At 43.0% G+C, this 15,130-nt stretch overlaps 1 protein-coding gene across 20 annotated transcripts in view; it reads right to left on the bottom strand.

The window, feature by feature from the left end:
• KALRN (kalirin RhoGEF kinase) overlaps positions 1 to 15,130 on the bottom strand; it is a 673,147-nt gene that overhangs the window by 458,083 nt on the left and 199,934 nt on the right. For all 20 annotated transcript variants that reach the window (XM_040484739.1, XM_040484740.1, XM_040484741.1 and 17 more), the window contains exon 3: positions 12,824 to 12,938. In XM_040484739.1, the coding sequence (XP_040340673.1) occupies positions 12,824 to 12,938 (115 nt within the window). The remainder of the gene's footprint in view (positions 1 to 12,823; positions 12,939 to 15,130) is intronic.

Genomic DNA, 15,130 nt, shown 5'->3' with positions numbered 1-15,130 from the left:
ACACCCCACCATGGTCAAGGCTGGTAAAGGGTAGGAGTGATTCTTGCCTTCCTCCAAGTCCAAAACAGGGAGTTTTCTTTCAGGAAATGGGTTCAAGGCCCGAGTTTCTTGCAGAGGAAAACAGCTTATTGTTGGGAGATGAGTGCACATTACCTTCCTGGGCAGAGAATCAGGGGAGAGGGGCAAGTCACAGCACTAGGTTGAGACCTAGCCTCAAGTACCAGGCCAAGAGGAGTTTCTGTGCAAGACCTGGCCCATGAATTACTAGGGATGACAACAGATGAACTTCCAGCTCAAGATGGCACAGAAGAGTCTAGGAGATGAGAGGGAGAAAAACATTGGTTTGGGGGGTTTTGAGTAGCTCTCAAAATGAAGTCTGGTCCTCGTCTGACCTAGAATCAGATGGGGTAGGGAGAGGGGAGGCTCTGAGACAAAAGAAAAGACAAAGCAGGGCCATCAGAACACACACGTGGATATGTCAGTAAATTCTCCAGAAAAGCATTTGTCCTAGCTGAGTCACCACAGCTCTGACAAAGTGCTACTATCTGGGTTTTGGGACAAGTGGGGCTGGCTGTTACACTTGCTCAACTTAGAAACAGGAATACTCCTCCTTGGTGAGACAGAGTCCACTCCCAGGTCCCTCACATGCTCCCCCATGCTTCATCCTCTGGCAAAGGGCCCTGCCTTCTTTCTGCCATAGAGCCAGTCTACCCACGCCCTGTGGGTACAGTCCGTTACACAGGAAAGACGACATCCCAAAGGAAACCTGGGTCTGGCCTCACTGACTCCATGTCTGGAAGACAGAAGCTGGCAAGGGCCCCAAGGGTTCCAGGCATAAGACACTGCCCTTTCCCCTGGGGGAGCTCCCAGTCTAATGGAACTCTGTCAACTTGCTAGGTACTGCTCTACAAACTTACTAAACAAGACTCACCATTTCTGCCCTCAAGAAGCTCACTATTCATCAAGGAGAAAGGTTTGTGGACAGTCAGAACTTATAGAAGAGACAGGGACCATCACAGCTTTATGATGAGTTCTCTAGATTCAAAAGTCTTTTTCAAATTTTGTTCAAATTATTTGTTCTGTTTAAGTTATTGATGCTGAACTTTTAAGAATTTCTTAAGTGTTTTTATTTAAAGCAATCCGAGAAGAGAAGAGATGGAGTAGAACAGGCAAGGGGGAGACATTCTTCTTTTAGTAAAAGCTACAGTGGCAAACTGGTACAGAAATTTTTTGCAACTAGTGAGTATATTCACCAGGGTTATACTTTCAGCAACAAAAAGCCCTAGGTTGTGGCGTTTTTCTTATTCTCGTCTTTTGTGTTCAGAGAAAGAAAACAGTGTCTAAAAGGCAAGGCTTGAAAAGACAAATGAAGACTTTTATCTTCAATGTTTGTGGCTGATGAAAATAGCAAGGGAGATAGTAGAAGTTCCAAGTACTTCTATGCTTGGGGCACTGTCACTTCAATCTACCTTAGACTGAAGACAAACCAATGGGAAGGATTTTTTTTTAATTTGAAAAAATTATAAAAAGGAAGCTTTTTAAAAGAAAGTTAAGAATTGCTATAGATATATCACATTATTTATGCATTTTCCCTAAAAAGTACCACTATAAAATTCCCAGTTTCAAATGGCAATTAGTATATACCCAAGTTAAATATTTCCACAAACATAACTTTATTGAATATGCACTAACATTATCAGAAAGATTATATTAAACCCATTTTGCAGTTGGAAAAAAAATTATTACTTAGTGCTTACTTAATTTTCAGTGTTTTAATAAAAATGTAAAGCATTGAAAACCCAAGCAGAACACTATCATTTAGAGCCTCTGATAAAACCAATCTGTGTCCTTGGGTAGCTGAGCAGAGGTACTCCACCACTTGGTGGCAGCATGCCTAACTTGGCAGCTTGTATATAATAAGGACAATCTCTCTACAAAATTAGTTTTATCACATAAAATGTCATATATACCTAAAAATGTACACAACCCCAAACACCAGTAAAGGGCACATGATAATACCTAACCAATGATAGGTAAAGCAAGAAATACAAAACATGTAAAAAAAATAATCATATGGTAGAGAAGGGAAAAACAGCCTCAAGTCTAGAATCCGCTAAGTGAAAAATACATCCTTCTTCCCCAGCGCTAGGCTGTCTCTCCAGCATCTATATTCAGGTCCATCTATATTCAGGTCTATATTATTTCCAGCATTGACAAATAAATCAGAACTAAATTTAAATCATCCTGATTCCCTAGCATGAATTCCAGAAAAACCTGAATGTAGTGGGACTTATTTCACCTGACATGTTAAAATGTACCTAATCAAGGCAGCACCAGAAATGTCAGCTTCCCAATCAGCCTGCTGTTGGTGAGCCATAACCTTCAGCAGCCTAAAGCAGAAAATGTAGGGCTACACCTGAGTTTTAGAGGCTCATTCACCATTGCTGCCCAGAGAAAAACTCAAAGGAGACCTAACTTAGAAGGCAGATAAGGACCTCAGTTCAGATGAGCACAGAGGAGGTTAACAACCACTTTAGGCCAAGCCAAGAACTGACTGTACAACCAGCCAAGGAGCTGAAACACATCCAAAGGCAAAACTAAAAACTCACCGTGGGCAAAAAGCAATTAAGTCCTTCTAGATTTCATATCAGATCCAAACTTTAATGTATGGTCCCCATTAAGAGGCCTATTAGTTCAGGAAAATAAAAAGACCTGACAGTCCCCCAAAGGGCAGGCCCTGTGACCGACTCCTTTAGTCTTTTCAAATCCAGGATCAGACTTAAGTCTGTAACACATGGAACTACATTAGGGTTTCCTGATGATAGTGGTAACAATGTTTGCACAGTGGGGCCTGGTTATTGATGAGCAAATAAACAAATCTGGAGAAATGTCAAGACTTGGAAGTCTAAGGCAAGGCATACTGGATATATAAATTGGGAAATTTGGAAAGCAATGTGGCAACGTGAATCACTAGCCTTTAAAAAATGTCTGATTGCCATAAATCTATCCCAAAGAAACTATCTAAAAAGTAGACAACAATTTACACACAAAGGTGTTTACTGGGAGTTTATATAGCAATGAAATTTTGAAAATAACTTAGATGCCTAATGATAGGGTCAATTAAAATATGGTACATTTCAATACACACTACTATGCATAAAAAGTCTTGAATGTTAAGAAAATATTCTTCTGGTATAATGTCGAGTGGAATAAAACAAGAAGGAAATTAAATAAGCAATAATTCAATTCTGTTTTTTTAAAAGCTCTAAATAAAAAAAGACAGGAAGGAAATATTTCAATATATTAACTGTCCTTATCTCTATATGATACAGTACATGATTAAAGTATTTTCTTTAATTCTTTATATTTTTCTGCACTTATTTTCTATAATAAAGAAATGGTTTTCTTTTTTTTTAATTTTTTTTTCAACGTTTATTTATTTTTGGGACAGAGAGAGACAGAGCATGAACGGGGGAGGGGCAGAGAGAGAAGGAGACACAGAATCGGAAACAGGCTCCAGGCTCTGAGCCATCAGCCCAGAGCCTGACGCGGGGCTCGAACTCCCGGACCGCGAGATCGTGACCTGGCTGAAGTCGGACGCTTAACCGACTGTGCCACCCAGGCGCCCCAAGAAATGGTTTTCTAACTAATACAAGAGGTTAAGACTTTATCAAAGTACTTGGTATATCTATTAATATATTCAGTGTTGCTTATAAGCTTGCTAGATGGTTCTGATCTCACTGCTATCACTGCTTTTAGCTCTAATCCTAACCTTAACCATCTCCCTAATCCTGACTTTGAAAAATCAGTGCTAGGGTCAATGAAGGACAGGTGGCAAAACAAGATCCCTACTTTTTTTTTTTTTTTAATTTTTTAAGTTTATTTGTTTTGAGAGAGAGAGAGAGCGCACAAGCGGGGGGGCAACAGATAGAAAAGGAGAATGAGAGAGTCCCAAGCAGGCTCCACACTGTCAGTGCAGAGTCCAATGTAGGGCTTGAACTCACAAACTGTGAGATCATGACCTGAGCCAAAATCGACAGTCAGCGGCTTAACTGACAGAGCCACCCAGGAGTCCCCATTGTCACCACCTTCGAGCAAAAAGAGGGAAAGACCTGACATTTGCTGTCAGCCCCTTCTGAGTACCAAGTTCTGGGCTAGGTTCCATCTACATGTTCTACCACCGCTGTGTTTCATAATCCCTTTATGCATGCCTGTTCTACAAGGTGAGAACATTTGTCAGCAAGCAGACACATTTCTCCTTCTAGAGCAGAAGTTTCTGGGTTCATTCTTCTTGGGCTGGAACCCCTTGCCTCATTTCCAGAATCAGTACTTTCCCTTTAGCCCACTCATCCTTCTCTGCTAGTCCACTACTGTTAGCTCCACTCTCACCAAGTTCAGGTACCTTCCAAGGGTCACACTGAAGATGCATATACAGACAAACAATGCTCCTCTCTCCATCAGGAATGCTTATCCAATGCTGGGTCCTTGATTTATCACCTAAAGACATTCACTGGTTCCTGGAATAACCAGGCCTACTTCCCATAGTTACTTCATGACCACATGGTTTTTGTCTCTGATCATCCAGACTATTGTTCTCCAGGGAATCACAAATGCATGCCTCTACATTTGAAGTATCACCACTAGCTCTCCCTCTGCCACACAGCTGCATTTCTCAGGGTTTCCATGAGCCCCTTCTGGCCCCTCAGCCCCATCAGGGCTGTGCCAGCCACATCTGCCAAGTCCAGCAATGGCATGGCCAAGGAAGTAAACCAGCTTCAAAATGTGTATCAGCATAATGCTAGTGCCAGAAATGTGCTTCTGCCACCAGAGCAGTGAAGATGAACCAAACAGGTGGCCGAGTGAAAGAAGACTCAAACCCAAGAAACTGAATAGAACTACCATCCTTAGAGTACAATAGAGACCAGGCTTTACATGCAGGGTCCCTGCTACTCACAGTTTTTTACTTATCTCTTTAAATAGTGTCCATGGTCTTAAGTGTTTCTGCTTTTTCACTACATCTCTTGGTATTATGTGCTCACTAAAGCATAGTTGACTATCATCCATAGATGAGCATAAATAAGGAGCATTTACACATCTGCTCCTGGGGGAGAAATTCTGAGGCACTCCCCACAACCACCACCATTGTCCAGCACATCCACAGTCACCATGGCTGCCTTAACCAGTAGAAACCAGGTGTGAGGCAATCGCCATCTGCATTCCACACCTGCAGCAACCTTCACACTTAGCATCCAAAGAGAACCTTAGAGAAAGAGGGTTTGATGTACAGACCATTGCTGCCCACCATCATTACACCTGTAGGCCCCCTCATCTCCTTACCACCCTCTTCCATTGTCCTGTTCCAATCCAATCTTTAGCCCATCCTACTCTCCCCAGATGTGTCCCCTGCACTCCATCACCATGGCCTCCCTTACTCTGGCTCCTCATCCCTTCAGTGGATAAAAGTTCAAGCTCTGGTGCTAAAGCACCTAGCTTCTTGTTATACTGGCTCTGTGTCCCTAGGCAAGTTACCTAACCTTTTGGAGCCACAGTCCCCTCATGTGTAAAAGAAGAAATAAACATACTCACCTCGAAGTTATGCATATCAAATACTTATAACAGCACAATAATGTAGGTTAAAAATAATAATTGCTAGCATTTATTTATTACTTAATAGATCAATTCCAGGGGTTGGACACATTGTCTTTTCCCCCTTAAAATCACATCTGAAAATTCATCCATGTTGTTGAATACCACAGTAGTTAAAAAAGCTAGTCAAAGAAAACTACATATGGTATGATACCCTTTGTATAAAACTCAAAAACAAGCAAAACTAGGGGCACCTGAGTGGTTCAGTTGCTTAAGGGTACAACTTCGGCTCAGATCATGATCTCCCAGTTTGTGGGTTCAAGCCCCACATCAGGCTCTGTGCTGACAGCTTAGATCCTGGAGCCTGCTTTGGATTCTGTGTCTCCCTCTCTCTCTGTTCTTCCCCTGCTCACACACACTCTCTCTCTTTCTCTCTCTCTCAAAAATGAATAAATGTAAAAATAAATTTAAAAAAAAACAAGCAAAACTAAACAACATATTGTTTATGAAAACATGTGGTAAACTATACCAAAAAAGCAAGAGGATAAACACAAAACTCAGAGTACTGGTTGTTTCGGGGGGGGGGGGGGCTCATGGTGGGGAGGAGCCACAGGTAGCTTCAGGTAGCCACAGGTAGCCTCAAATGTCACTACAGGTGACATTCTACTTTTAAAGTTGAGGGGTGGGCTCTCAGATGTTGATTTTATTATTATGCTTCATAACTTACATATACATTATATCTATTCCTTAATAGGTAACAAATATTACTATATGTGCATGTGTATATACAGTATAATAATAATAATAATTATTATTATATATATAATTATATATATATAAAGTATAATTATTATTATTATTATACTTTAGGAGACAGACTAAGAAGTACTGAGCACCTGGGTGCTACAGAGAGATTGCTAGATAATTCTTCACCACACACTTGTGGGATGGGCATTCTTTTCCTAAATTAAAAATCAGAACATTAGACTCAGAAATACTGAATAATATGCCTCAGGTCTCACCCTATGCTGAGAAATGCAGAAATACCTTCCATTTGCCCCTCCAAATCCATTCTCCATCCTCTCCCCTCAAGCCAACGCCCTAGGAGGCTGACCCACATGGACTGCATCAATGGGCTTACCTGGCTTTGGTTGCATTCAGTCAATGACAAACGATGACAGGAGGTCAGAGAATGAAAGGACAGTGAAGTTAAGAGTCTGGATTCCCCTTGCTCCCCATCATGGAATCACCCATAGCCACAGCTCCTGTCAGGTGGCCCTCTCACACAGCCGTCTCTCTCCAGATTCTAAGAACTGTTGATCATCTTGCCCTTCAGGGCTAGAAGTAGTAACAACTTCCCTCCCTATTGTTTCTAGCCCTGGTATAACTTGGGAATCCAAACCTTGCTGGTTTCCCTGTGCCCTGCCTGCATGACTATAAATTGTACCTTCCTTAATCTCTTCTCAGATTACCCAGGTTGAGTGGCCATTAGCTTCCTTACTGAGTAGTGATAGAGCTGGGATCTGAACCTCAGTATCTTCTGCCATCCTAGGATGCTTCTCTTCCCTTTGTTGGAAGGTCTGCACAGCTCCAAGGAGAGTGATCACTAATGAGGGTAGTTACTGTTGTGATTTTACACTCCTTAGCAGCAGAGTAGAACACTATTTGCTCTTCAGGACTTGTGTTACACACAGCTTAACAATAGGGACACTTAACTGTTATTGCTCAATTTGTGTAGAATCTGGGAACTGTAATAAAAATTATAAGCCCTCTATACATAAGCAACAAAATAAATTTAAAATGAGTGTGAAAAGGCATAAGTTTTGGACAATGCTCTCATTGGTCCTATTTTCTAGACCTCCTGTCACTACTCCCTACCTCCTCCTTTAATTGATAATCTCAGAACAAAGGACAGAATGCCAACAACACATCTCAACAGGCCCTTGCAATAAGACGCACTCAGTGATTATAGTTTGGATAGCTTGGGCTCTCTCAGGCTGAATATAGTGGGAGGAAACCCTTGCAGTTTTTACCGCCTCATCTTTTAACTGTCTTTCTGGCTCATTCTGCATATTTCTATTTTCTGGTGATGCTGTACAAAGACAGTGCTGGCTATAAGCCCAATTTATCTCTTGCTGAAGTCAGTAGAACAAGAGCAAGTGTTATCAAATAATAAGCTGTGAATATTGGCACTTTGGTTTGATTGGCATTACAGAATATCCCATCTTAATTTCTTGTCATCTCTCCTCACCAGTATGATATCTGCAATTCTTGCCAGAACACTTAACATCTCAGCTGCCCTGCTAAGAGCAGAATTAAGTGGCAGACACATCAAGGGGCTAACAATCAGTGCCCTTAGAAGTAGCAGAAAGATGGTCATGACAAAGCAGGATAACAAGGACGATGAAGAGGAGAAATTCAATGCAATAAAATAATCCAGGTTTTTTTTTTTTTTTTTTTTTTTTTTTTTACTAGATACTTAGAATTTCCTATTTCAAGCATTTGTTCAACTCTCAATAATCACGGTGGGCAGATTATCCACACTGTGAGCTCTGCCTGGGCAATTATTTACTCTCAGGCTACATTTTCTATCCTGTCCCTCAATTTCTAGGAAAATTCATCAGTTGATTGTATCTGAGTATTTGCCTTCTGTTCCTTTCATGTACAAGTAGCTGCAAACAGATAGCAGAGCAGGATAAAAAAGCTAGCTAAGTATAGCATGGATGACAGTCAGAAAAGATAACACAAGAGCCCACCAAGATGCCTATCCAGGCCCTGGCTCATAGTAGGCACTCAGTAAACATTGTTGAATTCAGTAAGTGGACTTATTAGCAAGTTGAACCGGAAGACTTTTCAGGCCCCTTCCCACACTGCTAGTCTGTGATTCCTCAAAACAAGATGACAGAAAGCATGGAGAAGATCCTGGAGATGGGTGCTCCAAGCCATCAGAGGCACAAAAGGGAAGTTGGAAAAAACTTAATTCCTGCCAAGATGGATCCCAAAAGAGTAAGCAGGACTGTTCCAAACTGTCACACTCCAGGATGATCCTGGGTCCCATGTGATGCCCCCAAATTCCCACAGAGTCCAAAGGAACTAGAAAGCAGTTCTCTCAGGATTTCAGATGTAGACATCATCTGAAGTGAAATCCCAGGCCCTAACTTATTTAGTGAGCCTGAGAAATGACGTGTATGTTAGTGGGGGTAATAGTACTCTGTTTTGAGGTCCTAGATTTTATGATGCATTTTTCCCCCAATATCATAGAAACACAAAATTCAGGGCAAGAAATCTTAGAAATGATCTAATCCAGCCTCCAGCCCAATGGAGGAATTCTTCCTACAGTATCCCTAACAGAAGGTCACCCAGTCTCCAGCTGACAGAAAGCCCACCCACTTTCTCCAGGGGCAGCAGCATTACTGCTGGACAGCTCCCAGGTGGGCAGGTTCTTTCTTCACTTCTACCCATTGATGCAGCAGGGACCATGCCTGCTCCCTCCTCTTTGCGACAGCTCTCCTGACACCTGAAGTCAGGAATCACTGTTCTTCCATTTTCATTCCTGCCAGAAAACATCCTTCAATCCTTCAACTACAGAGACACCCAGTTTGTGGATTCTTCAATACGCTGCTCCCCTGACAATACTCTAAGTGGTCAACAGCATTCTTAAAACCAACTGGCAGAGGTGCACCTGGGTGGCTCAACCAGTTAAGCGTCCGACTTCAGCTTAGGTCATGACCTTACAACTCATGAGTTCGAGCCCCGTGCTGGCTCTGTGCTGACAGGTCAGAGCCTGGAACCTGCTTTAGATTCTGTGTCTCCCTGTTTCTCTGCCTCTCCCCCACTCATTCTCTCTCTCTCTCTCTCTCTCTCTCTCTCTCTCTTTCTCTCTCTCTCTCTCCCTCCCTCCCTCTCTCCCTCCCTCTCTCTCTTAAAAATAAACATTTAAAAAAAATTTAAAAGGGGCGCCTGGGTGGCTCAGTCAGTTAAGCATCTGACTTTGGCTCAGGTCATGATCTCGCGGTCTGTGAGTTCAAGCCCCGAGTCAGGCTCTGTGCTGACAGCTGGGAGCCTGGAGCCTGGAGCCTGCTTCGGATTCTGTGTCTCCCTCTCTCTCTGACCCTCCCCCGTTCATGCTCTGTCTCTCTCTGTCTCAAAAATAAAATAAACATTTAAAAAATTTTTTTAAAAATTTAAAAATGGACTGGCAGAGTTCAGTGTTGCAGAGTTGAATGCAGTGGTCCAGATGTGGCCTGGCCTTCACAGAGGATGGTGGGACTATTTCTTCCCATTCATTTATAAATTACCACAACCATCTGTTTAATCATCTTTTCTAGAATAGTGCCAGAAATGGCCGTCAAGATGACTCATTCCTTAGATTTCAGGATCTTCTTTCATCACTTACTGGTCCTTATTTGCCTGCCTTCTTTTAGCCAGCTCATCTCTTATGCTACCAGCACAGTCATATATTGCACTGCCCTTTATTCTTACTGGTTTGTACAGGGTAGGGAAATATCCAGGTTTTACCTAACTTTATCAAAATATCTTTTCCTGCTCACCATGAACACTCAGTCAGCCTGGCATACAGAGCCTCTAAATATTTGTTAAATAAATAAAGAATGAATGAATGCATGAATAAATAAATGTCAAATGTCACGTACAGATGATTACACCAGTCTGTAGAGCACACTCCACCCCAAAAGGAGCCTGTCTTTTAGCTTCCTGGGCCATGACCCAGAATAGATCATTTCTTCTCATCAGTATCATTGACCTTGACTAACTATTCATTTTCACAGTTTCCCTTCTTTCCCAAACCTGTGGTTAGCAGAAGAGTGGCAAATATTATCTGACCCACTAAGTTCTTCAGTTTCCCTCCCTAGACTTCGGTGTCTTTAGAACAATTTTGTTCCAGGTTTTGCTTCCAACAGTAGTCATCTGTGAACTTGGGGACATGGGTGGCATGACTAGTTGGCAAACTCTGCAGCCTGCCAGGTACTCACAATCCTCCTGAACAAGAGCCCTTGTGACAGAGGTGGCAGAACTCCAAGGAAAATCCTTCCCATTGAAGGTAGCAACAGGAGTCCTGCCCCCCACCTGCCAGGACCTGTGAAGAACCTCTTCTGTTCTCAGGGGCAATGCCTGAGACCACCCTCTGAGAGGCAAAGAGCGACCATCTAGTATACTCCTTCGATGATAATGTATTGTTTCTCCTTATCTCTGACCTTCCTTTCGCCCCTCTTGGGTTTCATTCCCCTTCACCCAGCAGAAATCTTTCCTTTTAACTGCTTCCAATCTATTCTGTCCTATCTTTGCTTGACAAATCAGAATGAAGAAAAGTGTTCTTCAAACTCTTTTACCTTCTATTCTGTAGAAGGTAAGTGTACATTAGCTGCAGGGATGTGATAAACATACCAGAAAGGAAAAAAATATACCTTTCGTATCTCCTGGGACCCCAATCTCTTCTGGCTCTGAAAGAACTAAGAGTTCATCATGGGTCTCCATGAAAACTTTTCTTGTAAATTGCTTTAGAAAATGCCTGGTTTTATGCCTGATAGTAGTGTACTTGGGAAAGGTGCTTTTAAAACTGCTTAGCCCCTAGATGACTAAATTGCTAAATTACCTACATCAATCATGGGTTATTTAGTCCATCTCCTTGCCTCTGAGACAGATGGGAATATTTCTTCTCTCCAAAGACCTCCAAGAAAAAAAAAAGTATTCTATTCTATTCCTCATCCAAAGACTCTTGCACTCCAAGTTTAGAAGTTCTTCTTTGCATAGAACCCAAGTCCCTTTTGTTGGAACTTAAGACCTTTTATCTTTTTTTCCGGTCTCCAGTGGATATCATAAAGAAAAAAAATAGACACTATTCAACATCTATTTGTTCACAGCCTTCTGCCTGGGGCTCTTCAGGGCTCCCCATTCTATTCAATATCCTCCCAAGCACTTGATGGCTGCTCTTAAAACTCCTTTACCACCTGCCCATCACCATCCACCAATCCCTTTACATTTGTCTCCCTCATAGCACTTTGAGATCTGGCGCTTGCCTCATTTGACACCTGCTTCAAGAACTAATCAGCGCTTGCAACAATTACCCAAGGTCTCCTAGCAGAGGCGGAGCTGAATATGGAGCTCCTGTCTATAATTTACTAATTCTCCTATAAAATGCACAGAGACAAGAAGATTTTGAAGGCCCAAAGTACCACTTCTCATTTGCCACAAGAAACACTTGACAGGCTCCAGCTCCATTAAGTGGCAGAGAACAGAAATCTCTCTGGCCAAGTGCAAGGATCAGGAGTCAGGAAGGCAGAGTTCTAGGCCAGCCACTGATACTGATGCCCAGTGAGCAGCTCTCATCCCTACTGACCCTAATTCCTAAGCAGAGCACAACATGTAGTTGCCTAGACAGCTTCTCAGGGCTCTTCCAGCATTCACATTCCGTGATTCTCTGAGTCTACAAAGGCCTTTATTCTCCCTTCTTAAAAGATACAGACCATGGCCTCAACACGTCTCTCTCCACCACCTCCATGGCCAGCACCACCAGGAAACACTTGGAAACCAATGTTTCTCAACCTGTTAAAATGATCATCGTTCCCTGCCCCCAAAAGAACTTTTCTATGCTTCCTTCCTCAATTGTCACAGTCAATGAAAATTTAATGCCGTGAATATATTGTATACCTTTTCAGGTACCATATATATACCTGTGCTTAATACATAAAAGGACAGGTTTTTGCTACCCCCCACACCAAGAACCAATTTTCATCCTCCTTAGAGACAATATTAACCCTGCTGAAAATGTGTGATCTAGATTGGACTGAGGGCTGAGTCTAACTGTATGATTCAAGTGGGGTTATTTGTCCCAAACTCCAAAAGCCATAAACCATATTCACAAGCCGTAAGTTTTGAAAACAATCCATTGCACAAGCCAAGGTAGACTCAGCTAACTTCCTATACTTCCCTAAGGAAAACAGCAGCTTCCCACCCTCTTCCCCAGGCCACAGAGTCTCCACTCCAGGGCCTGTCCTGGTCCTCACCTCTGCCCAGGGCTCCTACTCCATTCATATGGATCCCAGCAGTAACAATGGGAATGATGAGAACAAGGTGAACAATGGGTGACATTGTTCCAGGAATAATTAGAATCCACTCCAAGGGCAGAAACAACTGCCCGGGCTGGGATGGAGGCTCATTCCAACTCACTCACACGAGCCCAGCTCCCCACTCCCCGGCAGGATATTCCCCTTCACCTTACCTTGGCACGCTGGCCAAATAGGTCACGAGTTTCCGCAGGTCTTCCTGTCTTATTCTGTCATGATTGCTGCGAGCAGGGAAGGTCAGAATGGGTCCACCTCGCTTATCACGGCCCCCTGTAGGGAGGAAGAGGAGGGCGGTTAAGAAAACCAGCTGGAAAGCATGCTGCACAGAAAAAAGAATTCCATCTGAGTGCTGGATGAAACAGGCAGAAATATGGTGCCCAGAGAAATGCAGTCACTGGTTAGGTGAAGGGTATGGAGTTTGGATGTAGCTAACATGTATAACCTTGGGCAAGACTTTTTGACTTCTCTGACACCTCATTTGCAAAGTGCACCTGAAAATAATGATGAGCATCTTACAGGGTTGCCACAAGGACATGGGGAAGCACTTTAAAACATAAAGCTCTCCACAACTGTGAGATGATAATGAAGGTGGTGGTGACTGCTCTCATTGAGAAAACAAGCTATCGAATGTGTTATGGTCTTTGAAAATTTAACCTTCAATTCACTTCTCTTTGCAGACCTCTGTGAGGTAGAAGTGCTCGAGATGAACTGACTACTGTAGTGAGAAACCCTTAAAGCATCCATCCAGGACATCACTGCTGGGAGATTTTCAGATTCATAGAAAAGATGTTAAGTGCTTTCTACACAGTCAAGATTCCACCCCTGCCTGTCTGCCTGCCTGAGGTACCACCTGTCACTCCTGCTAGAGGAGTACAGGAATCTTGATCAGAAACAAGGATGCTCAAGGTCTTAATCATGGCAAATGCATATGTACACGCTATGATTATAAATGTTTTCTAAATATCACATTAAAACAAGCAGGAAGGAGTATAGTGAAATGATGATCATTGTTGCTATTAGACGGCTGGGATTTTACATGGTTGCTTTTTCTTCTTTTTTCTAAACTTTCTTTTCACTATTTATTATAGGATTTAAAGATTTATTCTTTAATAGGTGCTATGATTAGGAAGCAGGGCCAAGTTTCTCAGGAGGGTCACAGAGGACAAAGCTAAGGTACATCCTTACAGGCACTGGTTATTATGCACAGAAAACCCCTGTCATGATCACAGACTCTTGCACACATCCCAGGCAGCTGCCTGACATCCTCCAGAGTGGGGACCACAAGGGGATACAATTCAAGAAGGGGGAGGAAGTGACATGGCCATCACCAATACTAGAAAAGAAGCTTAAAGCTCAGCCCTCTGAATAAGGAGCTCTTCAAGGAAAGGCAGAGCCTCCCAGCGTCCCCACCCAAGTGTGAGTTCATGAATAATGTTTCCCTCTGATTGTGGGGTCCAGAAGCCATACAGACAGAAGGGAAGCTCGACAAACAAAACCTAAACCACTCCAGGATACTCCTGAGGAGGAAATAGGAAGACTGCAAAGAGAAAAAGATCAAACAAGATCAGGCCAGTGAGGGACGTGCCCTGATGAGAAAACATTTCAGCAGTACCACCCCCACTTCCAGCCCCACAGCAGGGCGATTTGTATAGACACACCACAGCGTGGGACCTGGGCCCCTAGCTCCAGACCTTCCATACCATGGGCCCTGGTTCTTTGTATGAAAAACCACCCCAACTCATCTACCTTGGAAATGATCCCCATTTCCCATCTGCCTTCCACATGAGGAAAAGGAAGCAGAAGGATTAAATGGAAGGTTTCCCTGTGGGACCCAAGGAATTTAACAAAAATCCCCTACCCCTGGACAAGCAGAGCAAGACTAACTCCATTTTGTGCTACACCCACCATCTCATGTATAACCCCCACATGACCTACTTATTGCTTAAGACACTCCCCCACACTAGTCAAGCCGCTGAGCACACCCTTACTGGAAACCGGCTCATTTAGGAATGCAGAACCCCTAACCGCCAAAGAATGTAAACCCCGCCTTTTGCTCACCAAACTTGCACGTAAATTCTGACCAGAGTGATAGGCTAGTTCAAACAGTTACTATAGGGTAAATTGTAATTCAATTGGCCACCTGCGTGTGGACTGACATGAATGGCAACTTTCTGTGTGTGTTACAATCTCATTGGTCACTGGCCCCTATAAAACTGCTACACCTCTTAACCTAGAGGTCCAAGTCCCTGCTCCGCTGTGTCGGGTATACTCGGGCCCAAGCTTGAGCTTGCAAATAAACCCTCGTGCGTTTGCATCGGTATCGGCTCCTTGGTGGTCTCTTGGATTCGAAATCAGGGGCATTACATCCCAAAAGCTGGGAGCGTCTCTTGTAACCACAACCTTCCTCTCTAGCCATGAACCATCCTAAGGATTTTCACTCTTGGGTGGTTTTAACTGCAGTT

The sequence above is a fragment of the Herpailurus yagouaroundi genome, unplaced genomic scaffold, assembly GCF_014898765.1.
Source record: "Herpailurus yagouaroundi ecotype Mexico unplaced genomic scaffold, PumYag 162, whole genome shotgun sequence".
Taxonomy (NCBI): Eukaryota; Metazoa; Chordata; class Mammalia; order Carnivora; family Felidae; genus Herpailurus; species Herpailurus yagouaroundi.
The sequence above is the reverse complement of the archived record's forward strand: the minus strand, read 5'-3'. Positions and strand labels throughout refer to the sequence as shown.